The sequence below is a fragment of the Dermacentor variabilis genome, chromosome 2 (assembly GCF_050947875.1).
Source record: "Dermacentor variabilis isolate Ectoservices chromosome 2, ASM5094787v1, whole genome shotgun sequence".
Taxonomy (NCBI): Eukaryota; Metazoa; Arthropoda; class Arachnida; order Ixodida; family Ixodidae; genus Dermacentor; species Dermacentor variabilis.
In genome coordinates, this window is record NC_134569.1 from 150,770,855 (window position 1) to 150,792,698 (window position 21,844).

Genomic DNA, 21,844 nt, shown 5'->3' on the forward strand with positions numbered 1-21,844 from the left:
TTAAATTTATGCATGAGAATGGTTTCATCTGGGGCTCGTTGGGTTGATATGGCATGACACTTACCACCTTAACTTTTTTTTTGTGTGTGTGCCCAAGTCAAAATATGTGCGTTTGAACATTCAGCTGCTTTTGCACGTAATAAATTTAAGGTTTTTTTCTTTGTGGAAGAACTATTTACAAAAGCCACTTTATTGCTATAATAATTACGACGCTCGCGCCGCCGCCATCTTACTGTGACGGTATTGACGCGCGTGCGTAGCCTGGGCATGGAGGGTTGCGTTTGGTTGCAAAAAAAAAAAAAAAGGAAGCTAAGTCACTCTCACGCCGGGTACGAGACCAAGCCAGCTAGTGCTCCATTTTCTTCCACGCTATGCAACAAAATGAATCACACTCACGCTCCACCTAATCGGCTCCGCCGTAGCCAGGGCATCGTTCTGGCTTCTACAGCTGCGGTGAGCGCTGTGCGCTCGCACATTATCCTTCCCACCGAGAAGTTGCGTGCTTACCTGCTGCATACACTGGTTTGGGCGAAAGGAAGAGTAAGCCTCACGCTAAATTTAGCGCTGCCAAACACAAAAATCTTTGCCAATTCCCGCCTGTCTCATTTTGTGCACAGTCTATAGGTCCGACGCCAGTAACGCTGTTGCCAACACTCCTCACGCTACAACGTTGCCACACGGCAGGTACCTGTCGGGGCGATGCTCCTGCTGCGCAGCAGCAGTGGTCTCGTGCGCTGCTTAGTGCCGGGTCGCTTTCCTTCGCGTGTTGTTAGAACAGCGTGCGAGGAGCAACAGCGCAACGCTGTAGCTCCTCGTCTTTGCCAATGCTTCGCCTTCTGCCGAAACTGTTCGTGCACTTGTGTACAGTGAGCGGCCTCGCCAGGAATTTGAAACCCAGGTTATGCTTCCGTCGGCCTTTTCGCGTTATCTGTACGCGTGCTTCGCAGGAAAAATTTCGCAACGTTTTACTGTCACTGCATGTAGTTATATTGTAACGTCTTCGGACACACCGCCGAAACAATTACAATTTTAAGGCTTGTACACACTCAGTTCCTCCAGCGACTCCGGGCCTGGCCTTGGCTTGCAGCCACGGACCCGAGTTGGGCCTGAGCCGGAAAATTCATCCCGGGTAGTGCTCTAAGTTTCGTCCACAGATACCATCTTGACGATTCGCAGGACATTTTTATGGTCTTGCTCCTGTGCTTCAGCAAGAATACTAAGCGGCATCTTAAGCTTAGCCTTGAGATGCTGGTGGCGCCTGGTTCACGTGTTTTCGCTTCGGCAGGAAGGCAGCCAGCCGTTCGTATTCCTTGCACGCAGCCCCGCCACGAGCGCTATATAGGATTCCAGCGCGGTTTCGGCCACCTGTTCGTTTAATATACAGAAAGACGCTAACATGTGTAATGACAGAGAGGAAATGCACGCGGCAGGCGGCCCTTTGAGACCTTCAATGTGATTGTATGTCTGCGCCGGTGTCACGTTTGCCACAACACATCAGCTATATATCCAAAAAATAAGTTGCTTGCTGCACGCAGAGTGTCACCTGAAGCTGCATGGGCTACCCAGTCAATCTTTGCGCTCTTCATTGCTGCACATAAATAAGAAAAAAATTGCTGTTTCCTATAGGTACGACTCAGTTTACCTGTCTTGTCTCGCTCTTTTCGGGGTATTTTTTTTTTCTGTGTCCGTTCTCTTGTCAAATTCCTGCTACTTGCGTGATCGCCCCAGTGGTCGACACACACCACTGATACTCTCCGCCTATGCCACGCGTCGCAGTATTCCTGTGCAGTTTTTGTGGCCATTATCGCAGTTGGACAAACCACAGGTTCTATAGCATTGGAACAAAGACATAATGCCAGCTAGCGCCAGTGAGAAGATTGTGACTGCCGCCCCATTATTTGTGCCGGGCTAACTGCTTTTTAAAAATTTGGTTAAATCACGTACAGTACTTACCTCTTCATTAAAGAAACAATACAGGAGTGCGACACAAAGACCCTGGAACAAAGTAGAGAAAAAGGAAATCACGTGTTGAAACTTTCGGCTATACATAATTAAGCAACAAGTTTCTTAAGTTATGGCCTGTAGAGGACAATGAACAAAATCTAACCAAAATGACACACAACGTCGCTGTACCCTACTTCTTCGATTTTGTTATTGTTTACATCGTTTTTTTAAACATGCAAAATTTTATGTGCTCTTTGTTAGCCGCGTGCTTTCCAATGCGGATATAAACTTTAAGCAGCATAGCCCTGGCAGATGAGTTCGCCGAGGAAAAACAAAAAGTTGTTTTGCCTTGGCTCTACCAAAGGATATACGTTTCGTGATGTTTACAAATATAAGAAACGTGTCTGGCAACGAGAAGAGGTATGTACCATTGTTGTGTGTTTTAGAGCGAAGTTGCTACGCAATACATTTGCTATACAGAGATAATGGGCTGTTATTCTCTGCCTTGCTCCATGAATTTAGTTTGCTTATTTCACAAGGCGAAACTTTCAGGAAACCTTGGCTGTCAATAGCGAGAAGGAAGTAGATTGAACACCCTAATTACACTTTTGCACGTTGTATATCTTCTAGTTCCCACCCATATATGTTACAAATGTTGTTTTTATGAAGCGAACGGGGAAATTGCAAACGAAATTTCTTTTTTTTTTTCTAGATGTCATTCGTCGTATCCCGGTCACCTCACATCACATGAAAGCCTCGGAACCAACAAGTGCCAGCCAAAAAGGCAGCCACTGGCCACAACATTTCGGAGAGAGGAAGGCTGCGCACTTGCAAGGATGTGACGAGGGCCGAGATGATCTCGTACGTGAGGCAGATGCGATCCCTCTCCGGGCGGAATGGCGTCACAACGTAGTGAAGGCCGAGGAGGGGCAGGAGAATCAGTGTGGCCCGCACAGCCTTCCTGGAGAGCATAGGGGGGAGGGGGGACATAAAGCGGATTTGAATGCCTAACGGGTGATCGAGTTGCAACTTGCTTTTTCGTCCTTACTGCAAGCGTTGCGAAACGAACGAATGACAATGGCGAAAAAAATAACCGAAGGAATGAGTGAGAAAGAAATGTAGGTAGGTATAGTGAACTCTCTCGCTGGAGGCACTCCTGAGGGTGAGCTCAACAAATTTCGCCATTCACTACTTGGCCCTACAGGTAACTTGCTGTAACTGGACACCCTGGGAAGGGAAATGGTGGGGGTAGAGTTGACGTTGTCGATTGGCGGGAAATATTTAGACGGAGTGGCGAGATTAACGAATTTGCAGGGAAGAAATATTAGGTTGACGAAGCACAGGTGCAAGTGTACATATCATCTGCGAGTTGCCACTATCGTACAGAAAGTTCAATAAGATCGGTTATCATACTAATGGCGAAGCCGTGTTGCTAATTGCTTAGTTTTAAACAAAACTGATAATTTCACACTTATTGACCGTCCACAGCAACAACATAGAATAGTTTCCTAAATCTTTGGAAGCTATCTGATGCAAGGAACGTAAAATAACGACAGACAATTTGTATCCCGAGATCTTACACGAGAACTCTCATAAAAAGGACATTTCATTTATATGTGTACAGTTCAGTGAATATAACAAGCAAAAAAAAAGAACATTAGACACAAGCAGCAGCCCTCCAAACCATGGCCTTGCTTCAACTGTAAAACTATTTCACTTACCTAGCACTCTCCCGGTCCCGAGAATTGACAGCTCTTAGTTTTGATACCAAAACCCTCAGGATGTTCACGAGGAAGGCAAAGCTGAGCTGCACAAATCGAGCAGACATTGCAAAGGGTTAAATAAACAGATCTGATGCCCAACGTAAGGTAAATCACAGCTATCACTCGTGGGTCAGCATCACATTATAATGAAGTACCCACGCGCCGCTGCGTTCGATAATCGACCGTCGCGTAGTATAATATTGTTGTTAGGATCTGCAATGGTCCACCGCTTTACATTATTATAAATTGAAGTAAGTGCATGATGACAGGCCAAAAATGTCTGGCAAGCTGTGCAAGCGTGCAGGAACCGAACACAGAATAGAAGTAGATGACTTAGAAGATTCGTGTTCTTCATAACGATTTCCTCGTACTTTAACATTGCTTTCGCAGAAGTAATGACACTGTTCATGGGTATATCCTTACGAGTTTATTATAAGGCAGTGCTAGCCCTTTACATTTTATTTTTTACCAGCGAACGGTTTTGCACGCGTTTGGAAAGCTGCACCTAAAGGTCACTTTAGTATTTTCACTTCACACTTACGCAGTGCAACAAGTTTAGACGCGTGCATCGCCTTACCAGCATTGAAAAGCACACAGGGACACTCAGTATGTAAGTGTACCACACGTCATGCTCCACCCAGCACCTAGAAAGAAAGAAAAAAACAACAACGAATAAACATGGATTGGGTGCAGAGTGGAAGACACCACTATACGAGCGAAGGAAAACTGGCGAACTTCACTCAGTGAAATAAACTAAAAGTTGTTTGGTTGGCAGTCAACGTTAGCCCGGTTGTGTATGTTTCTTTTCTTCGACCCATTCACGCTGCTTTATTATACCTTTAAGATGAACCAACTCGCGAGGATGAAATAGTCGCTATCAGTTCGGCGTAATTGGAAGACATTGCATGGCAGCCCCTATGCATTGAGTTAAAATGTGGTACCGTAGGGATCTTTGCTTAGCGAAAATAACTTGCCTCTTTCTTGTGCCTGCATTCTTATGCAGGAGTGTCGTTTTTTTTTTAAAGCGGCAACAATTACTGGTGAAAGGCCGCTTAACATAAAGCTACATGTCTTTAAAAGACAATGCGCCTCATAACCTATACCCTTTAAGAGAGCATACATGAACGTATGCCATTGCTGCGGGACTTGTTATATTTTACACTCGTCATCCGCTTAAAGTACTAAACCACCATTCTTATGACGGCGTAAGTTTTATAACTCATTATTTGAACTGCAAAAATAAAAGTCACTGTAACAACCTGACGCGCCAAGATAGGGAGCAAGATACATTAAAGTGTTATTTCACTCACATTCTCGAAGCGTCTGAATCTGAGCCACGTGCAACGGCGTAGGCGATAGTTGGAAGTAGGGGAAAACCTGCAAGGGAGGGGAGGTGTTTAGCATGACAAAAATGACAAAGCGCCTAATTGCGCGCCACTTATAAACCAATAACCCAACCCGGCAGGACGGAGCGAAATAGTGCATAGGATAATGCTTGCTTTTATGCTTGAATTCGTTTATTAATGTACCCACCGTTTGTACTTTTAATTCCGTGTTGACTATTCATTATGCGCTCTCATGACAAGAGAAATAACGGGAGCTATTGGAATAGCCATCCGAATAAGAATGACTTAATAAATCACCAACGCGAATGCAGGTAATTGCAGCTGAGAGTCTTAAATGGACGCCACAAGTTTTCTACCCTGTTTGTCCCTTTTCCACACGCCTTGTTGTCCGAAGCTAGAAGCACGTACCCCAGCCTATGAGCACGAACCACTTGATGGCCTTGTCTTCGTCGACGAACGCAAGTACCAACAGCGTGTGCAGGTACAGACCCTCGCAGAACATCCACAAGTAGTTGCAGAGCAGGAAGTATTGCGTCACCACGTGCAGGGCCTGGCACCAGTTCTGCCGTAGGTAACCGAAGGGGCAAATGACGTGTGTTCTCTCTTGACCAGGTTACATTTACTGTTGGCCTGTTCTATTCAAGAATGTGTCTTTGATGTCCTCTCACCGGGTTCTGTTCGATTACATGTGTTCCTGCGACGACTTGAATGTACCAAAGTACCCAGCAGAAGTTGCTGACAATGAACGACGTGAACAAGTTTTTGTGGATAGTTATTCGCCTGCAACGAAGTGAACTGCAAGAAAAAAAATATATGAATAAAAAAAGTGTGCTTCGCAATGCTATTAAAGCGCCTTCGCGCTAATAAATTAGAGGAAGATGATTATCACTGCAGCAGTTGAAGCAGCAAAAGCTTGGTTATTTAGATTATTCTGACATCGGCAATAATGAAAAAACAACATTACCTTCTGAACGCTTACTTTAACTGGACAGAGCGCTGATCATATGATATTGATCTGGAGTTTGGGATACCTGTTAATTATTGTATTCCAGGGAGTCTTTAATTAGCACACAATTTGCATTCTTTTTTGCCTCATTTAGCATAATTGCCTTCTTAGGCACCTTTCTCCAAGTTATACGACCGACTTTCTTCATTTATGAGAGGAACAGAGTGAAACGTCTTTTACTTGCGCATAATTGGAATCAACGATGTGCATTAGTATATGCTCACATTGCTTGAAACTTGTAAGACAAAGTATATAATGTTAACTTTTGGTACTACTGCTATACCGCACAAAGGTGGCCAAAATGCACAAGGTCACCACGATACATAAATGTGCTCACCTGAAAGAAAAAAATATGATGAGTGACAAAGACAGAGCCACCAATGATACTGCATATCCAACGACGTACAGCGAGTTCACCAAGTTGCCGTTCTGTGAAGTGAAGCAGCAAAGGTTTACTTAAAGCACAGATTCACCCCGAATTGTGATGCATGCAGTGGAATGAAACAAAGCACAGCATGAACTTCCAAGATGAAGGGAGAATCTCCAGCGTGTCTTTCGCGTCACATTATTACGAATAACTGCACTTTCTTTAAACCATGTCATTTCAGCACATATTTTCTTTGTGATATCTTAAATATGTATTGCTCTTGCTCCGGTCCAGGTCAGATCGAAGAATGCTTTACAGCTGTTCACTTTCGCTGAATTCTGCGTAAATTTTAATCTTTTATTAGGCAGTTACGTGTAGCGTACTCGTGTTGTTTTTAATGCCGTGTTCTAACGTCGTTCTGCGTGCATCAAGTGTTTTTCTGCTCTTTTTCCTACAACACTACGTGAATGAAGTACACAAAGCTATATTTTAAGTTTACCACCTGTTCAAAAAAATGGGAAGAGCAATAATTTGAAGTATCCATAACACGGACCTGCAGATCGTGGGTGTCGATGCAAGCCGTGTAGTTGGACCAGACCTGGCCAGTGACGGGATGACGAAACCAAGTTCCGTTAGAAGTGCACGCCTTGTGCGCCTGTCCTTTCGCATGTGAATGAAATAAAGGTGTACTCAGATCAGTGGCACTCGAGGTATACGGCTAGGCCTATTAGTATAGTGACTGCTGATGTAATCGTGCGTAATTCCTATGCTAGGGAGATGACAAAAGTTTGATGTCGCATGACAGGGATGGAAATGACAGAGAAGAAAGCAACGTAGCAAAGTGTAGGCAAGTTGGGATGGCTAAGCAAATTTTGTTTTACACTAAATGTCATGGACAACAAAGGTAAGGCGATTATTAAGGGCCACTTGAGTGCCTGCGCGGACACTAAGCTGTTTTCTATATTCTCTATGGCGCAAATTTGACTAGGACAACGTATAGTGACGATCTTGTCACACATCTGTGAAACACAACCATGAAAGCCAACAGGCAACGAAGCCAAGGAAAGCATAGGAGTAATTAGATGTGGTCAAAATATATATGAAGAAAATAATAAGAAAAACATAAAAATAAAGTGGACGAGAAGATATGTCGTCGTCGATGGGAGGCTAACCCGCGTTCTCCGCATTACGCGCGCGTTGGACTAGCAATTGTGCTGTGGCGACGGCCATCAATCCGCCTACTATCTTGGGTATTTATGTGCTCTAAGTTGAATTATGGGATTAATTAGGGGTAATTAGCTGTTGTGGAAATCTCGTCTTCCGGCTGCGACAAGATATTTTTTTCATCCGCGTTTACTTTCCATTTTCTTCATTATTTTCTCAATTTCAATTACAATCACAGCTAATTACCCCTATGCGTTCCTTGGCTTTATATCCTGTTGGCTTTCATGGTCGCGAATAACAAAAATCAAGCCCCCTGTTTCCCTTCTACATGTGTGAAGTATGCGTTTCAAGCACAGTTCGAAAATGTCCTCATACAGGGTGTGCTGAGCCCGCAAGTCACACTATTTCTGCGTCCTAGGTCATCTTGAAGCGTCCTAAGTGCAAGGACCCTACGCAGTACTATAGCTTAGCACATGTGTACACTTTTCTCCTTAAAATAAACAGAAATACTGCTCAAGCGTGCTTTTTTGAAGGATTAAATGTAGACATAATGATAAATCATGCTGCACTGAAATATTGAAAACTCCAGAAGCCTCAAGAAATCACAGACTGAAGCATGACTTGTGAAGACGTCACTGGCTGGAAGCACTGCTTGGAAACGTATGGTGAAAAAAGTTGCTACCTCGCCTTCGAGTAAGCGCTGCAGCATTGAAAGCTAATGTAGCTCTTTCAAATACTACAGCGAAACTACTCTGACAATCCTTCCCGACGCCATTCCATTGTTTCTATTGTAGGGGCTGTAGCATGATTGAACCAATGCAGCAATCGTGCTTTCAGTCATTATTTTACTGGTAAATGTCTGAGCTGTTATAAAAATGGCTGAGAGTTTCGGAACACGCTTACATTATACATAACACATATACTAAAACAGCTTCTGTAAACTGACTTTGCTGCTGCATACAGTTGCGAACTAGGAAATGGGCCGGTACTGCATTGCAACTTCAAACTGAGCATTTTTACTATGCCACGCGTCCTTCAGAATTCTTTATTACGTCGAAATAACGCCAGAGACATGCGGAAGATGTATTTTTACCACAGCTGCATACAAACAACAGGAACTATACACAAATTAAAAAGCTGGCAGATCCCATGCCCTGTGGGAATCGATGTTATGCAAAGCAGTGTTCAGGAAGCCTACCAAGTTAACGAAACGACCACGACAACCCCAAGACGTAGGCAGCTGTTTCACGACCTACAGGACACGCATGTCGTGACATTCATGTCATGGCCTATCATTTATGTTCTTCATGCACTCTTGTTATACTATGCCAATTTTGGTACATACCAGGTTAACTAAACGACCATGAGAGCACCAAGACGTAGGCGGCTAGACAGAGATATAGATACTGTCAACGTTCCAATTGTTCGCCAGGAAGTTTCTCGCAATTCAAACGGAAACTCAGAACTCGGACAAAGAAGCGCAAGCGCCTAGCACGGCAACAACCCTGGCAGAGGTGTTGGTAACGATCCCTCCGCACTCGAGCAGCCACTTCTCAGCACGGGTGAGTTGATCATGCGGCTCCTCCATAATGAATTCAGTCTCACTTATGTTTGCGTGAGTAAAATTCGCATTGGGTGCTGATAAGCGTTGGCTGTCTTCGTGCGCAACTCGTGCACCATACCACTGCACCCAGCCGTCCGCAGCCAGGCGTTGTGCGTTGATCGAGACGCGGCGATTTGATCTCCTTTTTTTTCCTCTATAGCAGTGGGTGCGCACACGATGTCAGAATGACCGATAATCCCATGGTGCTCAATATATATGAACCACATCACCGAGGGTCCGCAACTCGGGAGGGGCCTCGCATATCTTGCTTGCTTGCGAACAGATGGAGCTGCGGACAGAATGTTTCTAGAGTAGTGCTCCTGTCATCAGTATATCATGCTTTTCAGATAACTCTTTCAGTCTCTTGTGTAAATTTGGGGCATTGATAGCAGAACCTCACTTTATAGTCAGCGGTTGTCATTGTCTTGTCTACGTACACGTTTAATCTCCGCGCTGTGCGTTCACGAGAATGCATCACCAACTAGCCAACTCAGCCACGCTATGTTTCTTGAGGAATCCTAAGCGTTTTTATCAGTGCGTGCAATCTGTGCTTCCTCAGACTGCCAGGAAACCTGCTCACATTGTTTATGAGGGGCGCCGAAATATTATGGCGGCTTAGTTCATTTAAAGTTTGGTAGGAGTATAGAATTTTTTTCTCAAGATGGCGTGAGATTCTTTATTCGTATACATGCTCCGGAGCTCATAAGTTCGGTTCGTAGTCAAGTTAATTATCCAGAAAAGTATCTCAGTATCTAGATACCTTCAGCTAAGTGACAAAATAATGGCATGAAACGACGACGTTTGTGGATAGGGCTTATTTCAAATGAAACGAATACCAATAGCGACTGGCATGGTCTAGAATGGCGCCAGAGCGTTTCGTGAGCGCCTCTCACAGATTGCCTTGAAATCGGAGTGATGCTTTCTCGGCTGCGTTATTTGACCAAAGCATTTAGTCATGAACTGCCAGACACCAGTGGGCATAGCAAGTAGATTAAGCACGGCGGGTTAGGCACTGCAGATCAATTCCTGCACATTGCCTTGTACTCAAAGTGACGTTTCCTTGGTTGCGTTATTTGACCAATGCACTTAGTCATGAACTGCTATAGACCAGTGGACATAGCAAGCAGATAGCAAGAGATTCCTATTTATGACGCGATATAACTGAAGTGACGCACTCACTGTACGGTACAAATCCGGCCACGAATTGAGGGCAAGGTGCGTACGCTGTGTTACCAGGAAGCGTATCGTTCCAGCAGCTCCAGCCGTCCCACGTCCTGGGACAGATGGACTCGTTGAAAACTGCAAAGTGCGAGGTTCACGTCTACAATCGACTGATAACCGCAGTTTATAGGCACCGAGTATGACATTCAATATAATTGCATGAATGTGTGCACGTTCGTACCTGAATGAGGAGGCGGTTTTAGGAGGACATTCTCGAGGCAATGCTTGAAGCTTCCAATCTTCTCTTCTACGATACCGTCCTCACCGCTGTGCAGGTTGCGTTCCCAAGGCATGTCGTCGCCTAAATCTTCGGCAATGCGCTGCAAGAGCATCACATCGGATGCCTGAAATGAAAACGATAATACGGCTATGCACAGTCGCTTCTGCGGCTGTTTTACAAAACGAATTACAATGTTTTTAAATGAATCGTTCGTATGAGCAAATAGAGACTGAAAATAGAACATTTCTCTTAGGCTATCCGCGAACGCTATGCAATCTCCACCAGCCCTGATGTGAGCGAGCTTACTTTGTCGATATGAGTTACTAACAAAGTAAGCTCGCCCTACAAATGCCTCGAGTGAATTTCGTTAACTCTTAAAAAAAGTATCGAACTGAACAGCAAATGTTTTAGAGCTTTCAACAAGCTTTTATAAAAGTAAGTGGCGTTTTCTTGAGTAACATTATACTGCAAAGCAATCCCATGCATATGGCATAATATAAGTTCTGTTGCGTTTCTCTTGGCTTTCTGGTGTGATCTACATACTTTTCTGTTGAAATGCAAGAGAATGGCGTGACAGAATCGTACATATGATATATGTCCAAAAAGTTTACAAGGAAAACAGAAGACGCCCCAACTTTGCGTGAGACTGATTATGAATATAATTACATGTTGGACTTCTAAGTAAACACTTAAATGTTAGACTATACCTATAGGGCTCGGAAGAATTTCGTGATGCGTAGCTTACTTCAGTGGGTGAGTTGGTGCATGATGTGTAGTCAGCAGCATCGCCATCCCATGAACCATTGAAGTGGCAGTCATACTTCGCTGCCGCTAGTTCCACGAGAATAATGAAAGAACGTAAATGAAACACGTGTCACACGAAAAAAAATAGATACGTGTTCAATGTTCCCTATACAAACTCGGGAAGCCTAATTTTTTTCAGCTGCCTCCAATAAATTGCTTTTTTTATTGTAAAGATGCAGCCATACGTTTAGGCGACACATGTACAATCTTAAGAAAATGTCTTATTGTAGTTACGACTTAGTTGTCACATCATTTCTACTTCCGTATAACTGCAGTTGGTAACGGTAAAGTTAGTTACATTACTGACTAAAACGAAGTAATCATTGTTACTATGACTCATTGGTCTCAGTTATCAATTCCAAACGCAGCTGCCACCCCGGGATACAAAGTTTCCAGGCTATAACGTTTATCGAATCCACCATGAAAAATGACACAGCTGGCCTGATATATACGTCGTAGGCTGCAAACTTCGTATACCGTGGTGCTAACTGCATTTGCAATTGATATGTGAGACCTAGAGCTAACAGTGACTACCTGTATTAGTCAGTAATCTTACTAACTCTGCCTTTGAATTGAATTGAATTTGGGGTTTTATGTGCCAGAACTACAATTTGATTATGAAGCATGCCGTAGTGGGAGGCTCCTGACTAATTTTGGCCACCAGGGGACCTTTAACTAGCCCCCAATGCACGAGACACGGGTGTTTTTGCATTTTGCCCCCAACGAAATGCGGCCGCCGTCGCCGGGATTTGATCCCGCGACCTCGTGCTTAGCAGCGCAACACTGTAGCAGCTAAGCCACCGCGGCGGATTCTAACATTATCAAATGCAGTTATACCAAGGTAGTAAATAGTGTGACAAATAAGTAGTAACTAGAACGACCTTTCTTTTTTAGAGCGCAGCTCTTTGGCGTCCGTTCCTGGGTTTCGCGTCGTCGTCGGCGTTGTCGTCGGCCTCGTAACCAGCTCCGCCCCCCTTTCATCCCCCCAGCGCTAGCAGCGACCGACTGATACCGCTGGATGCCGCTGACGCCGCTAGAGAGTCAAGATAACGTGACTGCATAGAACACCGTCGCCGCCATGCAGAAAGAGGAGGAAAGGGTCCCCCCCCCCCCCTGTTCTTGTGTGGCGGATAGGGTGCTCTTCAGTTGCCGACGCGCCGGTTATTTCACGTAGGCCCCGGCACGTCGACGAATACGTGACCACCTTCCCACGGCTAGACCTGGTTCTTAGCGTTCTTAGCGCTGCGGAAGCGAGGGTATCATATTGTTTGTGTCGGCATCGGCGGCGTTGTCCCTGAAACCAACTCCGCAGCTGGGGTTGACTCACTATCGGCGTCAGCGGCATCAGTCAGTCGCTGCTATCTCTTCCCTCCTCCCTTTATCGTGTTGTCCGCTTGCTGCGCGCGCTTCTGCCCCCATCGTTTGCCGCTGGGTGTACACGCCGCCCCCCTCCCCCCTCTTCCTGCGAGTCTCCGGTTGTCAAAGCGCCGGCTCGAACTTAATTCCTTTCTTCGCTCCTCCTCCAATGCAACCCCTGTGCGGTGGCAATCAGAGAGCCAGATCGGTGGCGGCGGATCTGTATATGTGCACCGCCCGAGCCGAAATTGCCGCTGCCGTTCGCCACTGCGAAATTATCTGCCAGTTCTTTCTGAGCCATGAGCGAGACGACCGATGGAAGTCCTCCGTCTGCTGCTGCTGCTGCTGCTGCTGCTAAACGAGCTGCCAGAGCAGAGGCCCAGCGCCGTCGCCGTCAGAATCCAGAGGTGCGTGCCGCCGAAGCAGAAGCTTACCTAGTGGAGTCTTTGTTAAAGGAATACGTGTGAAAAATAAAAAAAAAAATTCTGTGATAGCGCATACATGTGTTGCTCGATTTCTTTGCCTCAATCTATCGAAAAGGTGAAACAGCTTATTTGCTGCGCTCAAATTTCGCATTAGGAAGTAACGTAATCGTCGGTAATTTTAGAGCGCAGCTCTTTGGCGTCCGTTCCTGGGTTTCGCGTCGTCGTCGGCGTCGTCGTCGTCGTCGGCGTCGTCGTCGTCGTCGGCGTCGTCGTCGGCCTCGTAACCAGCTCCGCCCCCCTTTCATCCCCCCAGCGCTAGCAGCGACCGACTGATACCGCTGGATGCCGCTGACGCCGCTAGAGAGTCAAGATAACGTGACTGCATAGAACACCGTCGCCGCCATGCAGAAAGAGGAGGAAAGGGTCCCCCCCCCCCTGTTCTTGTGTGGCGGATAGCTGGGGTTGACTCACTATCGCCGTCAGCGGCATCAGTCAGTCGCTGCTATCTCTTCCCTCCTCCCTTTATCGTGTTGTCCGCTTGCTGCGCGCGCTTCTGCCCCCATCGTTTGCCGCTGGGTGTACACGCCGCCCCCCTCCGCTTCCGCTTACTGCTGGTTGCTCTCGACGGCGGCGATGAGCCTCCGCTTCGGCGGCGCGAACTGCAGGGTCTTCTCGGCGGCGGCGATGAGCTTCTGCTTCAGCCTCGCTTACTGCTGGTTGCTCTCGACGGCGGCGATGAGCCTCCGCTTCGGCGGCGCGAACGGCAGGGTCTTCTCGGCGGCGGCGCTTAGCCTCTGCTTCCCCCACGGCTGTGACAACCTCGCGAGGCACTTGTATAGATCTCGTCTTTGAGAATCAAGCATTGGTGTACCAAGTCGAACATATATCAGTCTATTTCTCCGACCACAAAGCTTCCTTCATGACTGTCAAAAACTGTTAGTGGAGTCTTTGTTAAAGGAATACGTGTGAAAAATAAAAAAAAATTATGTGATAGCGCATACATGTGTTGCTCGATTTCTTTGCCTCAATCTATCCAAAAGGTGAAACAGCTTATTTGCTGCGCTCACATTTCGCATTAGGAAGTAACGTAATCGTCGGTAATTTTTTTTTAAGAGTGTGCGCTGCGATTGCCAATTGGCGGCTCATTAACGAAAATGTCGACGACGACCTCCGCTCTTTAGAGCTAGTTGAGTGTGCAAGGGCTTGCCAGTACGCGACTTTCACATCATACAGTGGCAGTACTTTGTTACATGTCGATTATCACATGTAGTAGCGAGAAATCAAATGCTCTCGTGGACTACCGGACTAGGCGGCCCACCCACATGTTCTACGAATATTCGGCAAGTAAAGATGTTTTTAGTCAATCAATCAATCTCGCTGCTAGCTGGGAATAATGATGATTGCACTAAATCAGGGTTGCGGCACATCTTAAAGAATAATGCAGTTGTTTATTTTTCCATAAAAGCTTTCTGAAAGGATAGAAACGCCAGAAAAGACATGAGGAACTCTAGAACGGAAATGCTGTCATATGTCCCAGCCATGTGTTAAACAGCAAAACCTATTGAGCCCTCGTCGTTTGTGTTCTTGCTTGAGCCATTCTCCACACTGCTTATCCTTCCACTATAGCATCTCTGTCGACATCAGACCGGCCGCATGCCACACACACAAAAAAAAGCTCGTTGATGTCAATTCAATGCTTGCACTAAAGGAGGAGTGGAAGAATAAAAACGGAAGAAGGCATCTCACGATGACTGTCGACGGTAATGCGTTAGCATCGAATTAATATAGTGACAAAACGTATTGCTACCATAGAAGCGCATTATGTATTACTCGTGTACTGCAGCGGGACTCCTATTTCGCGCTTCCCCAAGAACACTTGGCGTCATCTAGCGGCGCCGCCGTGAAGCCTGTACGTGCCCTCCGAAATGCAGGACGCGCCGGTGTGTGCGAACGCTGAGAAACGCTTCATACGGCGACCAGGACCTGCCGTGGTTGCTCAGTGGCTATGGCGTTGGACTGCTGAGCACGAGGTCGCGGGATCGAATCCCGGCCATGGCTGGCGGCCGCATTTCGATGGAGGCGAAATACGAAAACACCCGTGTACTTAGATTTAGGTGCACGGTAAATATCACCAGGTGGTCGAAATTTCCGGAGTCCTCCACTACGGCGTGCCTCATAATCAGAAAGTGGTTTTGGCATGCAAAACCCCATAATTTAATTTTTTTACGGCGACCGGGCTCCTCTCTCGCTCTCCGTTCTGGCCACGCTGCGCCATCTAGTGGGACTGACTAGAAGTTCGCGCGTGGCCTCCGAGACGAGAAGCGCGGCGCGCCGGTACCTGAGAACGCTGAGAATTGTTCCCTCGCTTGCCGCACACTCAGTAGCACATACTCAGCAACCCAAGTTGACGAGAAGTTAACTGAAGAGCGGCATATACCCAGTTCATTTGTGGCGCAGCATGCTAATACGTCAGGTTGCGATTCGACTCCGCTCAGCATCGGAGAAATTAACGGTATTCTTTAATGGCGTTAGCATTCTTAGGGTATTTAACGCACTCCCCAGGGCTATCTATCTATCTATCTATCTATCTATCTATCTATCTATCTATCTATCTATCTATCTATCTATCTATCTATCTATCTATCTATCTATCTATCTATCTATCTATCTATCTATGTTTGTATCTAACCCTTTTCCAGCTTGCCTGAGTCACTGGGCTGTCCGTGCATGGTGGTTCGAATGGTTAATAGTTAGCGCATCGAGCTGCTGTGATGAGGTAACAGGGTTTGAAACCAACCATCGGACCAACTTGTGCGACTGATTATGTGGCAATATGTGCATACGTGCCGCTTCTCAACGAATCTCCCACGCCGACATGGGTTACTGTAGATGAGACATTGGGTAGGCACTGCTGTTCGAAGAAACATTTTGACGCCAACTTAGAGCACTGAGTATGTGCCACTCGGTCTACGCTCCTCTTCAATGAACCGTTTTGATGCCAACAATGTGCCAGTAGATGTGTTCCACTCTTAAATGAACCTGTGTGATGCCAACTTGGGTAACTACGTATGTGCCACTGGGGATGTGACTCCAGGTAGGAAGGATAGATAGATAGATAGATAGATAGATAGATAGATAGATAGATAGATAGATAGATAGATAGATAGATAGATAGATAGATAGATAGATAGATAGATAGATAGATAGATAGCGACCGAAAAGCGTGTGAAGTATCCTATGATTGCCAACGGGCATTAAAAAATCTGCATTGCATCAGCGGCCAAAGTAATGGATACATTTGAGCCCTACGCATTCGCTGGTGAGAAATGAGGCTTTCTGCTGCCAGCAAGGTATCTACACTGAGTGGAAGGCGCTGCCAACCGTGGCTTCTGAGGCGTCGCTTGGGCAACGCAGAAAGTCTACGCTGAAAACAGTGCGAATAACCCGCTGCTATGAATTTGCCCGTCGTCGCAGGTTGCGAAAAACTAGGGGACGCTTCGCTTGACCACTTACAAGTACTCCGATCAACATCGATCTAAAAGCAACGCTGCCCGCTTGTCCATGTAGCTGCTCGTAGATTTCTGCAAGGAGGTCACGAAGATGAGCTGGGCTTTCTGGATGCAAGCCGAAGCCTACAGATAACTAACCAGAAAAATTCACTTTTCCAGGAAGGAAGTCCGGACACGGCGCCCGGGCTGTGGATCCCGCTGGTGACGGCGGCCAGCAGTGCCAACCGTCGAACGTCCTGTTGCACCTGGCTCCTGTAATTTGGTTGAAGAACATTCAGAAAACACTGAAGTATCGGAAGTGCTTCTAGAACATAGAACGCCGCATTACGAAGCCAATTTCTGCTCATTTTTCATCCATGTTAACTGTATTAACTACGCATTTCCGGACTATAGCTATAGTCGCTGTAGACTGCATCCATAAAGTTGTGTTTGTCACTCAAAGCTTGCGATTGTGATACTTCATGCTTGTTCAGACCAGAAATCAAGGCTTTCGTGACACATTTATCTCTACGAGGTGGTTGCGCACGACACGGTGCATGGTGTCAGTTAATATCCACTGTGCTCGTTTTTTCTTTCCGATCTTGAGTAATATTCGTCAAGCATATGTCGGTCATTGAAGCTCATATCATCTGACAGTCCTTTTTAGATCTTTCTTTTTGTTCTGAATGAAACTGGAGTTCAACTATTGGTTCGCATAGATAAAAAGAGGTAAACGTGGAAATTTCGCACCTTTTCATGGCTTCTGAGCTGTTGGTGCAGCATGAATGGAAAGCAGACATTTTATCGTCTACAGTCACTCTAGTGCAATCACAATTGCAACCTGCTGATATGAACAAAGCCGTCAATGCTCTACCGCAGAGTTGCAACGCATGCACCATTACGCATGCCGTTTTTGCGAAAGTCTCGCAACATTGAATTATAAAGGGCCAACACTTTTTGTTTATTTTAGTAGGAATAATTGTATACTTCGATATCCAGGATTTTCAAACGTTCGCTTACCAGTGTCATTGTGACCGGCTTCAAAGAGTGCCAGCTTGGTGCAATCGTAGAGTGCTCTCAGCTTGGCAAATACCTTCTCCGTGCGAGGGCTATGCGTCGTTCCAGAGTGACACCGGGGCAGCATGCATACACAGGCCAGCTGCGTGCACGAGGTTAAGGCAAAAGAAAAGTTCAAGGTTCAGTTGTATTTAAGATATTTAGTAAAACAGCCATATAACAATAACAGTTGTTGCCATGAGCATAAGTATTCGCACACGAGTGTTCCCTTCTCCACGCGCAAAACCGTGATTTTATGGTCGTGGTACATTAACCACACAAACAAGAGAAAGCCTCGTTTCAAAACCATGGAATCCGACTGAGCTATGAAATGGAGCAAACCGACATAGTATTCACCTGACGTGCACATATTTAAAGCTGCCTTGATTATGTATCTCTGCCTTTGATCTCTTATGCATTTTTGAAGCTCACGATATATATATATATTTTTCGCGTTATAAAACATATCCCATTTAGCAACATATCCGCATCAGAATTTGTGGCGAGGACTTTGCCGCTCATTCGATGGTCCAAAATCTGAGCCTCGGGCGTCACCAAGTGGCATATCGCCTTCAGCTTCATTCATTTACGAAGGACGTGTGGAGACTCGCTAAAATGTCTGTACTGGACATTTGCCCATGTCGTACTTTGGCACGGTTTATTTTAATGCTTTATTTGTTCTGTTGAATGCGTCACGAGGGGTGCAAACGGTCAGCGACATCCTGATTTAGCCGCAAATCTGCGCATACCGCGCAATGTTATCTGCAGTCTGTGCACTCCCGAAATATATTGACACTGACGAGATCCGTATGCGTACTCCTCCCCGTCGAGAAACTAAGCATGACAGAATTCTGGGGAACGCGGCAAAAATGCAACACACAATAGCAACGTGTATCAATATACAATACAGATAAACCAATACAATGCAACAAAATGATGCAGACTCTTCTTTTCCAGGGCGAACTGTCATTTTCTTCCCCAAAGAGGGTGGTAAATCCAATCAGAAGCACTCAGAAATGTTATACGCCTGTTTTCACAATTTATTTAAACAATATAGAGCACTCAGGAAGTTTATATATTGGTGAAATGGAGGAGAAATGGTTTTGGGGGAAATGTTCGGGGAAACGCGCGAGACAAATTTTGAAGTGAGTGTGTCAATTGGGCGTTTAATGAAATTTGCAAAATCCTCGCTTTTGGTCCGTGTATATAGGCTTTATATGAAACGTTCGTGAAATTTTACCGCTCCCCTAAGAGGCTCGAATACATAAAAAAATTTACGAGAAATCATGACCGCTCTTTTCGTGATGTGTATTGAACGTTTGAATGTGTATATTAATTATGTGTTCTGCAAGTAATTACTGAATAAACGTATTCTTCTAGTTTTAGTGCGTTACACGACTCATGCAGTTTAGTTTCCCCGGTTTTCTCGGTGAACAACGTGAGCCATATTGTTTGTATTTCGTTGAAGTAGTAAGTATGTCGTGATCGAAGAACGATAAACGTTTAGACTGTGTAGCTTGAATACGCTAGCCTTTAGAGAAAGTTACTCATTGAAGCGTTCCAGTGTGTCGTATACTGCGATTATCCGCAATATTGCTCACTACTAAAATGACTGCACAAGGCCATAACTTCAAAGTCGGCGGACATAGGTGTAATGCTAAGTGTAATGTTAAGTATAACGTGTGGAAATACTCTCACGTTCCTGGCTTAATTAGAAATGTTGCAAATAATTCTCGAACCCTCGTTTTTTTCTGTATCTTTCTGTATCATATGAGGTCCGTATTGGTTTTTACGGTGTCCTCGGTGAAATAAACGAGACACCTCATCTATATTTGGCGAAATGAAAGGGGCACATTAGGGGTAATGCGTAAGCAAAGTTCTATGCATGTGTGCTAATTGAGGTTATTGCAGTAAGCTACCTACGCAAGTGGGCCGGACTGCTATTAGTGTGCTTTACGAATGGTGCAAAATTTAGCCCGCTACCACAGAATAACTACAAAGACTAGCGAAATCAAAGTTAGCGAACATGGGGGGAATCCTGTAGAAAATGTACGTGCTAATTTAACTGAATGTGGGTTAAATACAGCATTTGTTAAACATTCCTTTATAAAGCGCTCCAGAACGTTATATGGGCCTTTTACGCTATGTTTCTCAGTGTACAGAGGGGGGAATCAACCGTTCCCTCGTCCCTTATTAAAAGGGGCGCGGCCAAGACTTTGGGAGGAGCCGGGATACAATTGTGTGAACTTGATTTGATCGTCCCCAATATCTGCCGTTCCCCGACCCAGGGAACTAGGGAAAGGATAAGTTGTTTAAACGCAGGTTTTAGACCGAGCTAGGCAGTCTGGAAGCTGAACTGTCTAGAACCTGGCGTCGAGGGGGATAGTGGCGTCCAGTATCGCCTGGGCCGCCTAGCCGCGTCTGAACTCCGAGTGGCTAGCTGACGCAACAGAAGACACGCCAACGTCTGCACCGAATCTCACGGTGGTTCCCCTCAAGTCAGCTCAATCTGCTCGAAGGACGTCGTCAGATCTAGACCCCCGGAAACCCAGTACAGCAGTCGCATTCACAGCAACGAGATCGGCTCGCCAGCGTTCTTGGGAAAGTTCTGCCGTCGGCTTCACGCTTTGTGGACTTGCTGCTGCTGCCCGGCCATGCGTATGCCATCATTTGTTTTCTTTTGAACTCTGTTTAGTGGACAACCGTTAGGTGTATTCTTGCGTAGCATTAGTTTTTATATTCAGTGTTAATTGTTCGTTGTATTTCTTTTGTCGTCGTCATTGATAGACATTAAGTGCATGTGTGTTAGTGTTTTCGCTGTTTTAATTTGTGTATCGTTGTCAGTCGACAAATGAATTTTTTCTTTTTTCTACCAACTCTGACCTCTTCACTGTGTTCGCTTGAGTACGGAACGACCAACCGGCTTGTATAGACCGTTTCATCGGGCAAGGAGGATAGGGCGCGCGGAGAGCCTTTCCTCCTCTCTGGCTTGGGCGATCCGGCGCGGCGCTGCTTGAAAGTATTGCTGTCGCGTGCTGCGGAACGATTTCGAGATGCTTTAGATCGTACTCTGTGAAATTTACGCAATGTCCGTTCATATAAGGTCGTCAGGGAAGCCTTTCGGTGCATAGGTAACTACAGTAGGCGGAAATATCTCTTGGGGGCGCAAAAATGTGACGCGCTTTATCAGCCGCGGTGTACGCACATGATTATCAGTTGCGGTGTGTGTATGTGTTGTGAACTATTTTGCTTATATCGGTTTTAATATAACAAAGAAAACCGGTGTCTCTGTATTAGCAGCATGAAATCGTAAATCTGCTCACTATCTGATCGCTTGGCGTACGGAGTAAAACATAAGGGTAAGCGCGCATGCTCGTGCACGGCCAACCTAAGGCAACCCCGAAACATGTAAGCGGCAGGAGCTATCACAGATTTGTGATGCACCGGCATCGTTCTCGCGCATTTCAAGTCTAGTAGGCTTCAAATTGCCATATGTCTACGCTAGCCTTCCTGCATGAGGCCGATGGCGCTGCTCAACACAGCGATCACTGCGGTTGGTGAACCAGCACGATACATATGTAAGCTGTGCGCTTCGGCATTGCCTTTTTGGTCTGTATACAGCCATAAAATATGGGAGGGATCGCATAGAAATAATGCGATGGTTATTTCTGAGGAAAATATTTTCGTAATACCTGTGAGTGCGTCGTAGAGAACGGAACGAACAGATCCGAAAAAAGATTCGGTTATCATCCTCTTTCTCGAAAAAGCAAGAGAAAACGGGCTAACGCCGCAATGCTACCTGGCATAGTCACACCGCACAACGTTTATAAATATATAACCCTGATGCCGTATGCTTGGACTATGCGGTATATAGAACAAAGATATCTGTAATCCAGCACCTACCACTGCGTAGGACGCTCGCGCAGTTCGTAAAGAGTCCTTTTGCTGGACAAGCTTAATTCAGACTGTCAGGTACGCTACTATTGCTTGCCAAAACTATTCTATTCAGGGGCGGAAACCTCGTCCATCGAACCAAGTAGTCACGCAATGTAACCTGCAGAGACCAGTTTTAACGCTTGTC

The 21,844-nt window shown here is 45.7% G+C and overlaps 1 protein-coding gene across 3 annotated transcripts in view; it reads right to left on the minus strand.

Annotated features, from left to right (window-relative positions):
* The window catches only part of LOC142572854 (calcitonin gene-related peptide type 1 receptor-like), a 55,707-nt gene that overhangs the window by 2,645 nt on the left and 31,218 nt on the right, over positions 1-21,844 (minus strand). For all 3 annotated transcript variants that reach the window (XM_075682259.1, XM_075682257.1, XM_075682258.1), the window contains 14 exons: positions 17,728-17,866; positions 16,867-16,980; positions 11,380-11,465; positions 10,596-10,758; positions 10,373-10,492; positions 6,980-7,086; positions 6,397-6,488; positions 5,722-5,848; positions 5,462-5,615; positions 5,018-5,084; positions 4,285-4,351; positions 3,666-3,751; positions 2,773-2,905; positions 1,954-1,995 (listed from right to left, as the gene is read on the minus strand). In XM_075682259.1, coding sequence (XP_075538374.1) covers positions 1,954-1,995; positions 2,773-2,905; positions 3,666-3,751; positions 4,285-4,351; positions 5,018-5,084; positions 5,462-5,615; positions 5,722-5,848; positions 6,397-6,488; positions 6,980-7,086; positions 10,373-10,492; positions 10,596-10,758; positions 11,380-11,465; positions 16,867-16,980; positions 17,728-17,851 — 1,482 coding nt within the window. In that variant the 5' untranslated portion in view covers positions 17,852-17,866. The remainder of the gene's footprint in view (positions 1-1,953; positions 1,996-2,772; positions 2,906-3,665; positions 3,752-4,284; positions 4,352-5,017; positions 5,085-5,461; positions 5,616-5,721; positions 5,849-6,396; positions 6,489-6,979; positions 7,087-10,372; positions 10,493-10,595; positions 10,759-11,379; positions 11,466-16,866; positions 16,981-17,727; positions 17,867-21,844) is intronic.